This window comes from Scyliorhinus canicula, chromosome 12 (assembly GCF_902713615.1).
Source record: "Scyliorhinus canicula chromosome 12, sScyCan1.1, whole genome shotgun sequence".
Taxonomy (NCBI): Eukaryota; Metazoa; Chordata; class Chondrichthyes; order Carcharhiniformes; family Scyliorhinidae; genus Scyliorhinus; species Scyliorhinus canicula.
Genome location: NC_052157.1, coordinates 145256736 through 145275335, shown reverse-complemented (window position 1 = coordinate 145275335; position 18600 = coordinate 145256736). Strand labels below are relative to the sequence as shown.

General features: G+C 41.0%; 1 protein-coding gene across 5 annotated transcripts in view; it reads right to left on the bottom strand.

The window, feature by feature from the left end:
• Positions 1 to 18600, bottom strand: part of LOC119974981 (nuclear pore membrane glycoprotein 210-like) — a 236351-nt gene that overhangs the window by 160948 nt on the left and 56803 nt on the right. For all 5 annotated transcript variants that reach the window (XM_038814382.1, XM_038814384.1, XM_038814386.1 and 2 more), the window contains exons 7-9: positions 15902 to 16054; positions 3625 to 3693; positions 2032 to 2138 (exon numbers count right to left, since the gene is read on the bottom strand). In XM_038814382.1, the coding sequence (XP_038670310.1) occupies positions 2032 to 2138; positions 3625 to 3693; positions 15902 to 16054 (329 nt within the window). The remainder of the gene's footprint in view (positions 1 to 2031; positions 2139 to 3624; positions 3694 to 15901; positions 16055 to 18600) is intronic.

Below are 18600 nucleotides of genomic sequence, written 5' to 3'. Positions count from 1 at the left end.
TGCAGCATATCTATTCCACAGAATTGCTTCCTCCCCCATGTATTATTATAAAAAGGATTGTACGAACAATATTGATGGCTAGTCTGTGTACTAAATATTAATTGTTTGTTGTCTAAACACTTAGTTATTAACTGTTTTCTTTTTTCCATTAAACTATGATGTGTTGTCCACTATTCTTTTCAAGATAAATAATGGAAGATCAGAACTAAAATTCTAATGTTAAAACATTACGGCTGCAATTCTGCAGCTGTTGGGATTCCCTGCTCCCTCCACCAGCTCATCCCTGCCCATGGCTTTCCTGAAGCATGAGGTGGCTTTAATAAGAAATTCCATTGACAAGCAGCAGGAGTAGACAATCTCGCCGCCAGCAAACGGTGTGCTGCCGAGAAACACGCGACTGAGGAATTGTAGAATCCAGCCCTACATATATCTCTTATTTAATTAATCTGATTGCGACAAATATTTTGTCATAAGAAGAATGATTATAGCAGTCTTTGATTGCTCACGATTTGTCCTGCAGAACCATGAGTTATTGATGTGTGGAGTTTTGCAACAAGGAGCAACTGAGGTAAAGGTCATTCCTTTTTTTAGGGAAAAAAAGTGGAGAAATATTTGCAGCAATACATGATGCAAATCTATTATAGAGGGTATATGGCATGGAAATAGGCTATTCTTCAAGGAATGAAGAATACTACATCACTGGAAAAAGCCCTTCGGCCCTCCAAGCCTGCGCAGATCATGCCTGTCTAAACTAAAACCTTCTGTACTTCCGAGGTTCATATCCCTCTATTCCCATCCTATTCATGTATTCGTCAGGCTGCCTCTTAAATGCCACTATCATACCTGCTTCCACCACCACCCCGGTAACATGTTCCAGGCAGGTCCAATCAGTCTATTCCTGTGTTGGTAAGAGACATTTGGCGGGATTCTCTGGTTCCCCTGTCGTGTGTTTCTCAGCGGCATGCCTTTCGCTGGTGGTGGAATTCTATCTTCCGCCGCTTGTCAAAAGGATTTTCCACTGTAACCACCCAACGCCGCCGCGAACCCCGCGGATGTGGGTGGCACTGCCGGCACGAAAAGTGAATCGTAACAACCAGAGAATTCCGACCATTACAAGCTGCAATGGTTTTAAGATTAACCAGCAAACAGCTTTCAAAGACAAGAGACCAAAGATCCTCCTCAATATTGCGACAAAATCTCCTATAGTGCACGCGCAAGCTGCAAATAATTTTCTGTTACAATCCCCATAGAAACCGAAAATGTTTTAACAATACTGGAATTCGAGGGTGGCCTGGTGGCGCAGTGGTTAGCACTGCTGCTTCCGGCACTGAGGAGCCAGGTTCGATCCCGGCCCCTGATCACTCTCTGTGTGGAGTATTCACATTCTCCCCGTGTCTGCGTGGCTTTCACCCCCACAACCCAAAGATGTGTATGGTAGGTGGATTGGCCATGCTAAATTGCCCCTTAATTGGAAAAAAAATAATTGGATACTCTAAATTAGAAAAAAAACAATACTGGAATTCCCAATGGCTAACTTAAACAAGATTTCAGGTTTTAAGACTTTTACTGTTACAAATAAATCAAAAGCAATATTGACTAAATATTACTCAGTAGGAAACTCTACTAGTACTCTAAACTGCAAAGGATAGTTTTTTTATTGTTGTCGTAACATGACCAATAACCCCACTCCACATACGTATTTCCAGGACGCTCTTCACAGGATTAAAATCTTTAAAGGACACAATACACAGTCAATTCAAACAGGCTCACAACTCCTCATTTCACTGAATTGTAATGTCAACCAACAGTTGAAAGGCCCTTCCCTTAGTTTCCCTATCTTAAATTAAAGAGACAGTCCCAAAACATAATTGTCTGATAAAACTCGCATTTTAATGTAAATAAATAAGTGTTACTAGAAAAGCACTGATATCGCTCAAAGATTGAAAAGGATTGATGGTTAATATTAGTCAAGAAAATAAAAACTGAAACACGTTCACTGAAGAGACACAATTTGGTGACCTAATAACTTACATCAGATAAATAAATTTTATTACTGCTTTTGTCGTAAACTTCCACTGTAAATGCATATTTTCTTCCAACTTCCAAAAACCATCTGTCTCCGGGAAGGACAGAAAAACCTGGATGGATCAACAGGACAAATGTTAGAACAATCTTCACATACAAAGCACTATGAATTTGAAAACTTCCTGAACAACTGAAAACTCAAAATATAAAATTTTAAGAGTTTACAGCAATACACTAATAGGGCATTCTTTGCCCCACAAGACCAATACTTGAAAACCCAAAGATCTCATTACTTATTTTTATGTACCCGGTTTTATGTGAGGTAAGCATTTATGAATCAATCAACTACATTCATGTTGTTTTAAAAAGCTTGTACTTAATAGATTTTCAAAATTCACTAAATGGTCAATTGCCTGAATTAACTAAGGCCATTAAATTATATTACCCAAAACTTTAAATATTTGTATATTAAAACTACCTTGCCCATGAGGTTTATCATCTATTTGTAAAAATTTACAGTACCCAATTCATTTATTTTTCCAATTAAGTGGCAATTTAGCATGGCCAATCCACCTACCCTGCACATCTTTGGGTTGTGAGGGCCCACGCAGACACGGGAGAATGTTCAAATTCTACACGGACAGAGACCCCGGGACTGAGATCGAACCCGGGTCCTCAGCGCCGTGAGGCAGCAGGGCGTCAATGAGTCGCCGAGGTTTAACATTTTAATGCCTCTGTTAAAACAACAGACAAATAAAAACAATTGTTTGTGTGCTAATAGTTGCAAAAATAATATTACTTCACGATCTGACATTTACTGTAGAGCGAGAAAGTCTTTTGTTTAATGAATTTAGAGTACACAATTCCTTTTTTCCAATTAAGGGGCAATTTAGCGTGGCCAATTCACCTACGCGGCACATCTTTTTGGGTTGTGGGGGCGAGACCCATGCAGACATGGGGAGAATGTGCAAACTCCACACAGTGACCCGGGGCTGGGATCGATCCCGGGTCCTCGGCGGCGTGAGGCAGCAGTGGTAACCACTGCATCACCTTACCCTCCCAGAGCTAAGAAGTCTAATAATGGCTGAAGTGTAGTTCAGCAGACCTATGGCATAGGCCAGCATGCTCCAACACCTCAGCAGGTAAACTGTACTGGAGTTTCTTTCTAACTTTTCTATGCCACTGCAGAGTAGAAAATCTCGTGAAATTGTGTCAGGGCCAGGCTGCAACTTGCCCAAGTTGTTTTTGAAAAGTTTCTAGGTCTGCATTGTTTCAATTTTCTGATAGGTTCAGGAGGATTTTTACCTGTGCTTTGGAACTTGCCACAGGTGTATGTCGGAGTCAGTAAATGCCTGCTACTGTAGGGTAAGGACACTAGGGCAGCAAAGCCAAATATCAGTAATGCTCACGAGATGTACCTTCAGGACACATCTCTCCAAAATGTTCTGATCCCCCTCCGCCCCCGCTGCTCCATTGCAACAGCAATGTGTAACAACAGAGAAAATCTCCACATGCATTTTGCTATTTCACATTTTATTATTTTGTTTAATTGAATATTCGGTCCCTATGAAATACAAAATAAATCTGTGCAATACTAACCTAAAAAACCAGCCTCTACAACATAAATTGTACAGTTAGGCAGATGAGAAAGTGCTTGCATATAAATATCTATAATTTAGTTAAAGAGACCATAACCTCTTTCAATACCGATTATTAAAACAAATAAATAAATGACAAGTCATTGTAGTTTCTTTGGAAATTACCATAGGCTGGATAAAATTTATGGTATTCAACACACCATTAGAGTAATGGAAATTTTGTTAATAACTGCTAACCAATAAACTAATAAGACCATAAGACATAGGAGCAGAATTAGGCCGCTCGGCACATGAGTCCGCTCCGCCATTCCATCACGGCTGATATTTTTCGCATCCCCATTCTCCTGCCTTCTCCACATGAAATGAAAATCGCGTATTGTCACAAGTAGGCTTCAAAAACGCCCCTAGTCGCCACATTCCGGCACCTGTTCGGGGAGGCTGGTATGGGAATTGAACCATGCTGCTGGCCTGCCTTGGTCTGCTTTCAAAGCCAGCGATTTAGCCCTGTACTAAACCAACCCGATCCCCTTATTAATCAAGAACCTATCTATCTCTGTCTTAAACACACTTGTGATTTGGCCTCCACAGCCTTCTCCAGCAAACAGTTCCACAGATTCACCACGCTCTGGCTGAAGAAATTTCTCATCTGTTTTAAAGGATCGTCCCTTTAGTCTGAGATTGTGTCCTCTGCTTCTAGATTTTCGTACAAATGGAAACATCCTCTCCACGTCCACTCAATCCAGGCCTCACAGTATCCTGTAAGTTTCAATAAGATCCCTCCCTCCAACGAGAACAGAACCAGAGTCCTCAATTGTTCCTCATACAACAAGCTATTCATTCCAGGGATCATTCTTGTGAACCTCCTCTGGACCTTTTCCAAGGCCAACACATCCTTCCTTCGCTACGGGGCCCAAAACTGCTCACAATACTCGAAATGGGGTCTGACCAGAGCCTTATATAGCCTCAGACGTACATCCCTGGTCTTGTAAACTAGCCCTCTTGACATGAATGCTAACATTGCATTTGCCTTCCGAACTGCCGACTGAATACCCAACATTATGGGCTGGTTATACAGTCCTAGCTGTGCCATCCTGAAATGTCCCTGAGAAAGTTGAATTTACCTTCTTGCATGAAGTTGGCTCATAGGCAAAATTTTAACATGCTCACAGCTAGGGTCAGGGAAGCAGAGGTTTAATGCTAGCAGCCAGTCAAATGGTGAGAATGGTGATAATAGATTTAGGTAGGGACCAGAGAGGTGATTGTCTCCAGGAAGGTGCCATTCCAAACATACGCTTATGTAGCTGCAGTGCAATACAGAATACCAGCCACTCTGTGGGGAGGCTACCTAATTTCAAGTTTGTTCCAACGCTGTTTATGTTCTGGCTCCAAGTGTCCTTTGTGTTGGCCTGTGATTTTGGGCCATTTTCAGTGCCTCAAATATACTGTGGGCCACAAGCCTAATATTGGTGGTGTGGTCTTAATGTAGTTGCTTATTCCTATTCCACATCACCACTACATATTTCTTCTGGAATTATTATATATAATTAAAATAGATGGTACCAACTGAATAGGGATCTATGACATTGCCATAACTGGAAGACCAATTCAAACCGTTTGCAACATTGCGCGAACTTCAAGAATTACTAATTTTCTAATATTTACAGTTTACTCACCCCTCGGTACTTCTTTCTGGTTTAAGTTCAAATTTTATTGCAGGGTTTCAACAAATGATTAAAACGCAGAGTTTGATGTAGCGCTGAAAAATTCTGTATTGTTAGTTGCTGCTGGGTGAGCCTACCTGTTCAGATATATGTTTAGAATTTCATAGCATTCTTCGAAGAAGAGCCAGAGATTCCTGCTTTTTTAAGGCCATTCTTTTTATCAATCAACACAATCAAAAATAGAATAACTGGTTTAAATCTTACTTGTTTTAAAATGCTGTGCTTATATCAGCAGCCAATATTGCACACATAGCAAGTGTGACTGTACACCAAGATTAATTGGTGTACAATGCCTTTAGGCACACATTTCAAAAACATGTTGAGGCACTAAATAAATACTTCTTTTTCTTTTACCCATATTGTCAATCTACTGTATGATCAAACTTATAAAAATCCCCAGCAACTTACTGCTTTGACTGATATAATAAACACCAGTATGAGTTTTAAACAAATGCAGAGCAAATTCTTATAATCTTACATTGATTTAATTATACAAGAGAAGCAAAAAAGAAAAACAGGGAATAAATAAAATTAAAACAAGACAATAGAAAAGGGATGAGAGATTTGTTTGTTTTTTAAGTGATAAAAGTATCCTTAGTTAACATGCTTTTAGGATTACTGTCCCTGTCCAAGTGATTATGAAGAGGCCGTAAATTTTCTACAAATATTGATTCTGGGCTCAAAATCCAGAAAATAACTTTTGGCCCTGAAATTACAGCAAAAGTTTTCAAAATGACACTTTTCTAAGAGCCCATGGATCTTTTTTTTTTAAATTAGCCATTAGAAAATTGTATTTTCATTGAAGTCAAGAATATGTCATGGAACAGATTTGTCAAATCAATAATACTTGTGAAAAGTAGAATATTTCAATCTTACAAGAAAACAATTTATTGACTTCTGGATATGGGGAGAAGGCAGGAGAGTGGGGATGAGAAAAATATCAGCCATGATTGAATGACGGAGCAAACCCGATGGGCTGAGTCCGCCCATCACCCCTGATCCCCTTATTAAGAACCTATCTATCTTTGTCTTAAAAACACTCAGTGATTTGGCCTCCATAGCCTCTGCGGAAAATTCTAGATACACCACCCTCTGGCTGAAGTAATACCTCATGTCGGTTTCAAAGGACTGTCCCTTTAGTCTGATGTGGAGATGCCGACAAGGCCTTCAGAACAGCGACCACGACACCACACAACCCTGCCGTGGCAATCTCTGCCAGAAGTGCCAGATCATTGACATGGATACCACCATTACACGGGAGAACACCACCCACCAGGTATGCGGTACATACTTGTGCAACTCGGCCAACGTTGTCTACCTCATTCGCTGCAGGAAAGGATGTCCCAAAGCGTGGTACATTGGCGAGACCATGCAGACGCTGCGACAGCGAATGAATGGACATTGTACGACAATCACCAGGCAGGAATGTTCCCTTCCAGTCGGGGAACGCTTCAGCAGTCAAGGGCATTCGGCCTCTGATCTCCGGGTAAGCGTTCTCCAAGGTGGCCTTCAGGACGCGCGACAACGCAGAATCGCCGAGCAGAAACTTATAGCCAAGTTCCACACACCTGAGACCTGGGATTCATGTTTCATTACATTCATCCGCCACCATCTGGCCTGGGCTTGTAAAATCCTACCAACTGTCCTGGCTTGAGACAATTCACACCTCTTTAACCTGGGGTTACCCCTTTCTCAGGATCTGTAAAGACTTGATTACCTGCAAATGCTCGCATTCTAAGCATTGTCTGGCATCTTTGAATTTGTCTACATATATGTTTCTGGAGCATACCTCTTCATCCACCTGAGGAAGGAGCAGTGCTCTGAAAGCTAGTGGTTGAAACAAACCTGTTGGACTTTAACCTGGTGTTGTAAGACTCCTTTAGTCTGAGATTGTGTCCTCTGCTTCTAGTTTTTCCTACAAGTGGAAATATCCTCTCCACATCCACTCTATTCAGGCCTTGCAGTATCCTGTAAGTTTCAATCAGATCCCCCCCCCCCCCCCATTCTTTCCCCATTTAGAAAATAGTCTATGCCTCCATTTCTTCTTCCAAAGTGCATAACCTCACACTTTTCCACATTGTGTTCAATCTGCCACTTTTTTGCCCACTCTCCTTGCCTGTCCAAGTCCTTGTGCAGCCCACCTGCTTCCTCAATACTACCTGTCCCTATACAGATCTTTGCAAACTTAACAAGTGCTACTGACCACCAAAGCAGCTGTTAAAGTCCAGGGGAATAAACTTACATTCACACATCTCACGTTAAATGAGCAGACCGTGATTAAAAATACAATTTTTACTCCCATCTTTTGAAATGGCAATTCTTACAATTTTTGTTTTACATTTTGTTTTGCCAATATGTTTGACCATATTGTTAAATCCATTGTTTGCATTTTCAGTTGATGCATTCCTGGTTTCCATTGACCAGTCAGTCCAGCTATGCCGCATTTAAACATGTTCCCAAGTAGCTAAATGTTAACAACTTCCTTTACATCCAAACGGAGATAAACAAACTCAAACAACTGCCAGCCAACACCATGTGAAGCTGGGCATCTGGCTGGCTGGGTTCAATAGTTCAGGGCTTAATCTTATTTTTCAGTGAAGGAGATAGCTAGAGTACATATAATTGTACATCTAGCTCCCTCTAGTGGTTGATTGAAACATGTCATTAACCCTTGCAGCTCTTACATTTTTGATGTCACATCCCCCTTTCTTTGGAAAAGAAAGTTACACGCTGTGATTTTTTTGCCTTGAACATTACATGAGCGAGCATGAATCACTGAGCTTCTTTTACATTCAGTTGCAAAATAACTGTTTCGTCACAGTGTTGATAATAAATGAATAGTTATTACAGTCATTACAAATTTAATCTGTTCAGTGGTCTCCTCGCTCTAGTTGATCTTCTCAGTGGTATCGTCAAAGTATAAGAACATAAGAACTAGGAGCAGGAGTAGGCCATCTGGCCCCTCGAGCCTGCTCCGCCATTCAATGAGACCATGGCTGATCTTTTGTGGACTCAGCTCCACTTTCCGGCCCGAACACCATAACCCTTGATCCCTTTATTCTTCAAAAAACGATCTATCTTTACCTTAAAAACATGTAATGAAGGAGCCTCAACTGCTTCACTGGGCAAGGAATTCCATTGATTCACAACCCTTTGGGTGAAGTTCCTCCTAAACTCAGTCCTAAATCTACTTCCCCTTATTTTGAGGCTATGTCCCCTAGTTCTGCTTTCACCCGCCAGTGGAAACAACCTGCCCACATCTATCCTATCTATTCCCTTCATAATTTTAAATGTTTCTATAAGATCCCCCCTCATCCTTCTAAATTCCAATGAGTACAGTCCCAGTCTACTCAACCTCTCCTCATAATCCAATCCCTTCAACTCTGGGATTAATCTAGTGAATCTCCTCTGCACACCCTCCAGCGCCAGTACGTCCTTTCTCAAGTAAGGAGACCAAAACTGAACCCAATACTCCAGGTGTGGCCGCACTAACACCTTATACAATTGCAACATAACCTCCCTAGTCTTAAACTCCATCCCTCTAGCAATGAAGGACAAAATTCCATTTGCCTTCTTAATCACCTGTTGCACCTGTAAACCAACCTTCTGTGACTCATGCACTAGCACACCCAAGTCTCTCTGCACAGCGGCATGCTTTAATATTTTATCGTTTAAATAATAATCCCGTTTGCTGTTATTCCTACCAAAATGGATAACCTCACATTTGTCAACATTGTATTCCATCTGCCAGACCCTAGCCCATTCACTTAACCTTTCCAAATCCCTCTGCAGATTTCCAGTATCCTCTGCACTTTTCGCTTTACCACTCATCTTAGTGTCATCTGCAAACTTGGACACATTGCCCTTGGTCCCCAACTCCAAATCATCTATGTAAATTGTGAACAATTGTGGGCCCAACACGGATCCCTGAGGGACACCACTAGCTACTGATTGCCAACCAGAGAAACACCCATTAATCCCCACTCTTTGCTTTCTATTAATTAACCAATCCTCTATCCATGCTACTACTTTACCCTTAATGCCATGCATCTTTATCTTATGCAGCAACCTTTTGTGTGGCACCTTGTCAAAGGCTTTCTGGAAATCCAGGTATACCACATCCATCGGCTCCCTATTATCTACTGCACTGGTAATGTCCTCAAAAAATTCCACTAAATTAGTTAGGCATGACCTGCCCTTTATGAACCCATGCTGCGTCTGCCCAATGGGACAATTTCTATCCAGATGCCTCGCTATTTCTTCCTTGATGATAGATTCCAGCATCTTCCCTACTACCGAAGTTAAGCTCACTGGCCTATAATTTCCTGCTTTCTGCCTACCTCCTTTTTTAAACAGTGGTGTCACGTTTGCTAATTTCCAATCCACCGGGACCATCCCAGAGTCTAGTGAATTTCGGTAAATTATCACTAGTGCATCTGCAATTTCCCTAGCCATCTCTTTTAGCACTCTGGGATGCATTCCATCAGGGCCAGGAGACTTGTCTACCTTTAGCCCCATTAGCTTGCCCATCATTACCTCCTTAGTGATAACAATCCTCTCAAGGTCCTCACCTGTCATAGCCTCATTTCTATCAGTCGCTGGCATGTTATTTGTGTCTTCCACTGTGAAGACCGATCCAAAAAACCTGTTCAGTTCCTCAGCCATTTCCTCATTTCCCATTATTAAAACTCCCTTCTCATCTTCTAAAGGACCAATATTTACCTTAGCCACTCTTTTTTGTTTTATATATTTGTAAAAACTTTTACTGTCTGTTTTATATTCTGAGCAAGTTTACTCTCATACTCTATCTTACTCTTCTTTATAGCTTTTTTAGTAGCTTTCTGTTGCCCCCTAAAGATTTCCCAGTCCTCTAATCTCCCAGCAATCTTTGCCACTTTATATGCTTTTTCCTTCAATTTGATACTCTCCCTTATTTCCTTAGATATCCACGGTCGATTTTCCCTCTTTCTACCGTCCTTCCTTTTTGTTGGTATAAACCTTTGCTGAGCACTGTGAAAAATCGCTTGGAAGGTTCTCCACTGCTCCTCAACTGTTCCACCATAAAGTCTTAGCTCCCAGTCTACCTTAGCTAGTTCTTCTCTCATCCCCTTGTAATCTCCTTTGTTTAAACACAAAACACTAGTATTTGATTTTACTTTCTCACCCTCCATCTGTATTTTAAATTCCACCATATTGCGATCGCTCCTTCCAAGAGGATCCCTAACTATGAGATCATGAATCAATCCTGTCTCATTACACAGGACAAGATCTAGGACCGCTTGTTCCCTCGTAGGTTCCATTACGTACTGTTCTAGGAAACTATCGCGGATACATTCTATAAACTCCTCCTCAAGGTTGCCTTGACCGACCTGGTTAAACCAATCGACATGTAGATTAAAATCCCCCATGATAACTGCTGTACCATTTATACATGCATCAGTTATTTTTTTGTTTATTGCCTGCCCCACCATAATGTTACTATTTGGTGGCCGATAGACTACAATTGATTTTCCAAATTGTCTTGCTGTATTGGTGACAAGGATTAGGAAAGTCAGTATCTTTGAAGATGTTATCCTGAGCAATAATGTTCTGAGCTTGAGATGGAACATGATGATGTATTTGCAAGTGTTCGTCTATTTCTTCTGAACATTGAATCTTGTTCAGTCTGAACCAAGTACAATCTGGGTGCGACTGGTCTTGGAACTTTAGCTATATGTTGCCATCCACCATCAAGATTTTGTATACAAACATAGTCTCCTTCTTTTAACTTTGATAAAGGTTTTGTGTGCTTGTCATAGTTCTTTTTGTTTATGTTTTTGGAACTGTAGGCCGTTATGTATCTCTCGATGATCCATATTTGGAATAGTTATCTCACGTAATGTGGTGCGAATTTTTTGTCCCATCAACATCAGGGCAGGTGATAAACCTGATGACAGTGGTGTGGTTCTGTACGTCAACAGTGCCAAAGATAAGTCTTTGTTGTCATTGTTTGTATTATGTAACAGTTTTTTGACTATTCCTAAGCCTTTCTCTGCTTTGCCATTTGATTGAGGATACAATTGGCTTGATGTGATATGATTAACATTAAACCTTCTGCAAATTGTGTCCACTCCTAGCGTGTGAAGCAAGGACCGTTGTAAGAAACGTGTAATGGAATCCCATGGCAATTACAGATCTTGTCGTTGAATCATTCAACGTAATTAGCTCGGGATAGTTGGAATAATAGTCGATGATAACTAGATAGACATGGCCTTTAAAGTAGAGCAAATCTATACCAACTTTGATTGGTGATGAGTTCATTTTCTTCCATACTTTCTTTGCATTGCACAGACTGATGCAAATGGCAAATGCTGCATTCCTGCACATGATTGTCCACATCCTTATTGATTCCAGGTCAGTACACAGATTGTCTTGCTCACCTACGACATTTTTCAATACTGAGAACCCTCGTGTATCTGTTCCAAAATAGCCTGTCGGAGGCATGAAGGAATAACTACCCTGTCTCTTTTGAGTAGGAACCCATCAATTACTGTGAGGTCATCTTTGATACTACAAAAGCAGAGTAACATCCATTGGGCTTTGCTTCTTTGAGGTATTTGATTACTCTCTGCCGTGTCAAATCATTTTCTGTTTCTTCTATGATTTGTAGTTTTCTGTCAAGACACTGGTAGCATCTCAGCAATAAATAGTGCTTCCACTACGTGTACTATATCTGTATCTGATGTGTCAGTATCAGTGGTAGCTCTGAATAAGGTATCAGCAACAACTAAGTCTTTCCCTGGTGTGTAGACTAGCGTGAAATCATAACTCCTTAGTTTCATCATCATTCTCTGAAGACATTGAGACATCTCATTGAGGTCTTTTTGGATGATGTTAACTAAAGGTCTGTGATCAGTTTCGATGATGAAATATGGCAACCCATAAACATAGTTGTGAAATTTAGTGATGCTTGTTAAGAGACCAACGCACTCTTTTTCAATTTGCGCATATCTCTGCTCTGTAGGAGTCATCATGCGAGATGCATACGCAATGGGTTTCCACAAATCGTAATCATCCTTTTTGGAGTAGGACTTCGCCCCCCGTTCCCATACCAGCCTCCCGAACAGGCGCCGGAATGTGGCAACTAGGGGCTTTTCACAGTAACTTCATTTGAAGCCTACTTGTGGCAATAAGCGATTTCCATTTTCATTGTCCTGTTTGTTGGCATCAGTGGAGATTTTCATTTCTTTCGTCGAGTCACAGAACATTAACACTGGAGCAGTGGTCAGGGCTGCTTTCATGTCCTGCCACTCAGCTGCTTGTTCAGGTGTCCATTAAGTCATGTGTGCCCTATGCAGCACCTTGCATTGTATTAAGCTGAGCCTCGCGCAAGAGGAGGAGGAAATTACCCTCCCCAGGGCATCCGCCCACGTCCCCTCGTCGATCTCCTCATCCAACTCCTCCTCCCACTTACCCTTCAGCTCCTCCACCGAGGCCTCCTCCTCCTCCTGCATCACCTGATTCGTTGCCAATATCCTCTCCTTTCCAACCCATGTCCCCGAAAGCACCCTGTCCTGGACCCCTCATTGAAGCAATATCTTCTGAAAGGCGTGTTGAATGTGCAGAGCTTTAGGCGTTGAATGTCGAGCTGGGGTTGCCAAAAGCCTTTAGAGGCTTCCAACTTGGTGAATAGCTTGGCATTAGCCGTTTTGAAAGTGATTTCTTCCCTCTTGGGTATTTGGTAGTGTTCTCTTATAATGTTGTTCAGATTCTTAAGTCTCCATTATATTTGCATCTGCATACCATCGAACTGACCAAGTCCGTCGGTGAGTGACCTTGGAGATGACATCTTGCTGTTGCATGCAGTCAAGCTTAGTCTTGTGACGCTCTCTCAACGGAGTTGGAACTCGTCTTGGCGAATGTATCATGGGTTTGGCATCCTTTTTTAATTTGATTATGTAATGAGAAAACACGTGCATACTTGTCCAAAAGTTGCCCAATTTCATTCTGTAGCATGTCTTTCAACTTATTGGTTGTATGTATCTGCTTTATTAGGTTTAATTTATCGCAAGAATCCACCCCAATTAGCGATGACTTATCATCTTCCACTATCTCAAAGTCAATTGGCATTTTGATGTCGCCATTCCGAGCAATGCGACAGCAGGAAGCTCTTGTGGCTGTGATATTACCATTGTAGTCAGTCAGTCAACAGATAGATTTCTGTATTAGCGGTGTACTGTATGCTTGACTTAAATTCTTTTCTGTAATAAGATTTGCGTGGGCTCCTGTATCAATTTTAAATGGAATATCTGAGCCATCTCTTTCAAGTAATACAGTCCACTCTTTAATTATCTTTGAGAGCTGTTGTACTGGTTAGTTACTACAAACTAGTGCATTTATCCTAGTAACTCCATCAACCATGAAAGAATCTTTTAGCGTACATAGTGAGGAATCTTCATTATCAGTCAAGATATTTGGTCTGTTTTCTTCGCTGTGAACACTTTGGATCCTTCTGTAGTCATGGTAGGATTTGTAAAATTTGTTTACAGGAGCTGTTGAGAAACGACACTGTGCTGCAAAGTGATTGAACTTGCAACAATTGGAACATTTTTTTTACTGTGGGCATGGCCACAGCGCCAGCATGACATTACGCTTGTGACGTCAGTCTCAAAATGGCCACAGGCCATTGTGCGTAGTTTTCTGTGCTGTGACACAGCATTAATGGTGTCAGCCACGTTTCCCGACATCGCGCCTCTTTCGTTTTCCCTGAACTCCACATATTCAGAGGATGCTTGTTCACTGGCTTTGCGCATATTAATCGCTTCATCTAGTGGCAAAATCAGTCACCGTAGCATTTTTTCTCGCAAACGTTCTTAATTTATCCCAAAGACAACTTGATAGTGAAGCATTGAATCAGTAACGGAGGAAAAGTTACACGACTGCGCTAACTTTAAATCTGTAATGAATCTACCGATTCCCCTTATAGCTGGTCTTTTTCTGAACATGTAGCGCTCATAGGTCTCGTGCACCTTTTTGCAGTGAGCATTGAATTTCTGTAGCACTGTTATATTTCATTTTATCCTCAGCTTCAGCAAATTCAAAGGAGTTATAAAGCTCAAATGCATGCGTTCCAGCCAAATTAAGAACTGTAATTTTTCTCTGATCGGAAGCATTTCCTAGAGCGGAGGCAGATAGGAAAATGTCAAAGTGCTGTTTAAAGAATTACCAGTTTTGACATCGTTTACCGTTTGTTCTGAAGTAGTCAGGCTTCTTTAGACTCTCCATCTTACAATTCTTCTTGTGTAGATTTTCTGATCTGTGTTTTCTTCAATCTTCTTAAAGCTAACATGTCTAATCGAACTGCTTATTATTCATAGAAATACACTACTTGTACCATGTGGTGTTCTTTGTGTTGCTAAATTCAAGATGGCTGGCGTTGTGTTCACATAGACCACAAATAGCTTCTAAATTGAAAAAAGCTATAACTTTATTAACACTACTTAATTGGATTTGACACTTCTATATAATACACTTGATAATTAACATATAATCTACTCATCTACTACTAATCGCTACACTATTACATTAACTATGATCTGCTCTCACTCACACTATCCTTCCTTCAGTCTGTACTCTAGCTATCTCCTTCACTTCTCTTCCCCCAGTTGCAGTTCTTACATTTATGATAATGTCGCAACCGTCATCCCTTTTGCCTAATAAGCGTGTTTCCTATATTTAAAGGCTTGTAACACTTTGTAGGCTTGCCCATTCCAGTGTTTGAGGCGGTTCCAAAACAAAGGGACCGTAAAAGGCATCTGTGAATATGTTCCTCTCGCTATTTCCTGCTTGCTAGCTTTTATTGATTCATTCTCTTGGAATTTTTAGAAGAATCAAAGAGGGGATTGTAAGGAAGTAGTTAAAATCCAAGTTTTCAAAATATTGTAACCACAGTTGAAATATAAGTTTGCATTGTTCTGAGTCAAGATCAGCTTGGCAGTGAAACCTTGCACCAGCCTCTCAGCTAGACTGCAAAGGGAAGTGCACCCAAAAAGTCAGATACCACTGTGAGTGATGGTAAAGACCATCATTCAGGAGTCACAATTTAAAACTTGTAAACCAATAGGTAGCAAGGGGGGGGGGGGGGGGGGGGGGCGGGTATCAAACACGGTATAAGGTTACTTGCACAAGTGTGTGTTGCATGTGTTTCTCTCTTCTTCCTCTCTCTTCGTCTTCCTTATGCCCTGCTGGGTTTTTGTTTCTTTTATTTTGTATTTTTGTACTGTACCAACTTGATTTTTGCAATAAAACTCAATCTTGCACTACCACTGGACCCTCGCCTCTTATTTGAAAAGTAAGTGATCCTACACTCACTACTCAATATAAAGCCACATAACAGCATACATTTATTAATGTTGTGTCAAAACCTTTTGATGAGCTAGTCAGCCATATGGATCCTTCCATTTAATAATAAGAATAATCTTTATTAGTTTCAGAAGTAGTCTTACTGGTTTCATAGTTGGAAATAAATTGACCTGGACAATCCTACGATGAAAAGTAGGTTTAACAGAAAAAGGATACTTTTATAAATAAGAACTAAGCTAGCCTGCCCCTTTTGGAGTGCTGTAACAACACAGGTTTCAGGATCCAGTTCTGCAATCTTTCCGTCTTTATCAAGGCTCACTTCATTATCTTGTAATTCCAACTTGTACTGTTCTGATGGCAACTGAATTTCTGCAAGAGCAATAAGAAAGCATGTGACACATTTTAAATGTTACTCATTGATAGTTTAGACTAGTTGGAATGAGTGAATGTGCATTTTGTTTTAAGTTTCTATAACTTGTACAAGAAATGCGTCATTGCACTAACAATTCCAGCTGAAATGAATGGCCTCAGTTATTTCCACCTAATGACTTATATTGAGTGAATACTTTAAGCTCCAATAACATTTTCTATCATTTCTCAGGATATGAGCAATGCTGCAAGTCTGCATCAAAACTTGTCCCTAGTTATCCTGTAGTAATAGTCTTGGACTGTCTTCTTGATGTAGCAATTTCTTATACAGAAGAAGCCACTTTAAATGCCATTGAAAGTCAGTGTGGAATTACGGCCTACCAGATAGGTCCCCTTCCCTGATGAAGATTATTGAACCTGTTGTGTTTTCAATGACAATCCAGCAACTTCCACAATCACTTTCTGGTGTAAGGCCACCAATGGCTATTGATTTCAATTTTATAACTTGAATGATGAAATTTGAACCCATAACCCTTGCATTGTTAATCCAGTAGCGTACCATAACCACAAGACTCTTATATCCATCAACATAAATTTCATGAACAACATGGTGACAGTAAAGGTTTCTGTCCTATTGTGAATCATTTTGGAAACATGCCTGATTATTTGTCCAGGACTACTGGGTATTGCTTTGCCTCCTCAGATGCTCCTCTTTACAAAATTAATTGAAACTACAATAAAAATTTACATGTTCACAACACTTTCAAGGGGTATAAACAGAATACTTTGTCACTCATGGCGAGACTAGGCTTGTTGAATATCATTAGATAGACTTTCTACATTCCACAGCTGCTCACCAAGTATCCTTTGTGTATTACATCATTTTTAACCTTTGTGCATATGGAGCTGCACTGTAATTACAGTTCAAGAGTAATTCATTTGCCATTTGATATTGTAAGAAGTATCACACACAAATAGGCAGCGGATACTTTGGTAACATTTCACTTCAGAAGGATGCTGGTTATCAACCAATGGAGGATAACAGAGTGATCAACATGAAAATAACGAGAGTCTGTTTATAGTTATGGTGTGTTACGGCAAGAAGAGTGAGACAGGTACGGCATGACTGAAGGCTGGTATCCTCAGTAGGTGACAGAATGGATCCCAGCTGGGAAAAGATTGGGGAGAATTTTAACTTCAAAGAACGAGCAGGATTGGGAGCAGGTGGTAGTTAAAAATTCGAACAGCTTAATTTACCAACTTCCGTATTTAATTACAGAGTGCGCAGCCGCATGCGAAAAACACTTTTGGCAGGTTGTTAATATAAATATGTTAATAATTCATAAATAATTATTTTAACTGGTGGTTTCAACTTTGACTGTGGGTGCACACATTTCCCATCTTTCCTGGAACATGTTGGTGAAGGCAAAGCAAGAGCACAGAGGCAATGGAAGGGGTTAAAATCATAGATTTTTTTTAAAATCCCATTGTACTACACTCCTGCCGAAGTGAACAGCTTTTGCTCATAAGTTTTCACGTTGAAGGCACAACCTCACTACTTGAAGGTGATATCCACTATGGGCATCATTGCACCTGCTTTAGGAGTGATTTTCACTACATTGGATGTCATTTCCATCACCTTGCAGGTTTGTGTGCTGATCTCTACTTTTCAGTTGTGGCACATCAGATCATATGGGTGCTGCTTATGGTGTTTTACCTTCCGCCTCAGAATTCTCCGGCCTCACAGCCATGTGTTTCCCAGCGCCGGGAGGTGGTATGCCGTTCGCTGGTGGTGGGATTCTCTGTTCCTGCCGCTGTCAATAAGAATTCCCACTGAAACCACCCCACACTGCCGAGAAACCCGCTGGCTGCGCGATCAGGGAATCCTGCCGCCAGCAAACGGCCGAAGAATTCTGGCCCAGGTAAGTAGAAGCACCAGGAGCAGGAGGATCAGCAGAAACTCTAACAGACTTCTCCTCACAAACCTGTTGTTCTATAGGAGGGGGTGAACACAGTGGTTGCAGCTTGCAATAGATACATCTACAACAGGGTATACACACAGTCAGAGCATCAGCTTCCTCAATATGTTTTAATGCCACAGTGCCTCAGGGAACTCAGGATATTCAGTCAGGTTATCACAGACATTTATAGTCTACTGAGCGATGTCCTGCTACCAAGAAGACCTAGTGGCAATTAAGTCTTCCTTTTTCTGCTACTCCTACAATGACACATGTAGGCCAGACAAGATAAGGATGGCAGATAGTTAATCAAATGGGTATTTACGAAATCAACAATGGTTGTGGGGTCATCTTTTAATTCCAGATTTCACTGTGTGCCATGGTGGAGCGGTTCAGCTGAGGTAGAGAATGATCAGGACCTGCTCTGACTGTTGAATCCTCTTGGCTGGCTTCATCCAGATTTTGGAGCCTATGGGGGCCACACGTGTGCAGGGGTAGACTCAGCCAACAAAACATGATGCAGCATGGGGTGCACTAACAGAAACACAGGAGGCGCACAGGTGAGAAGCAAAAACATTATGAACAAAA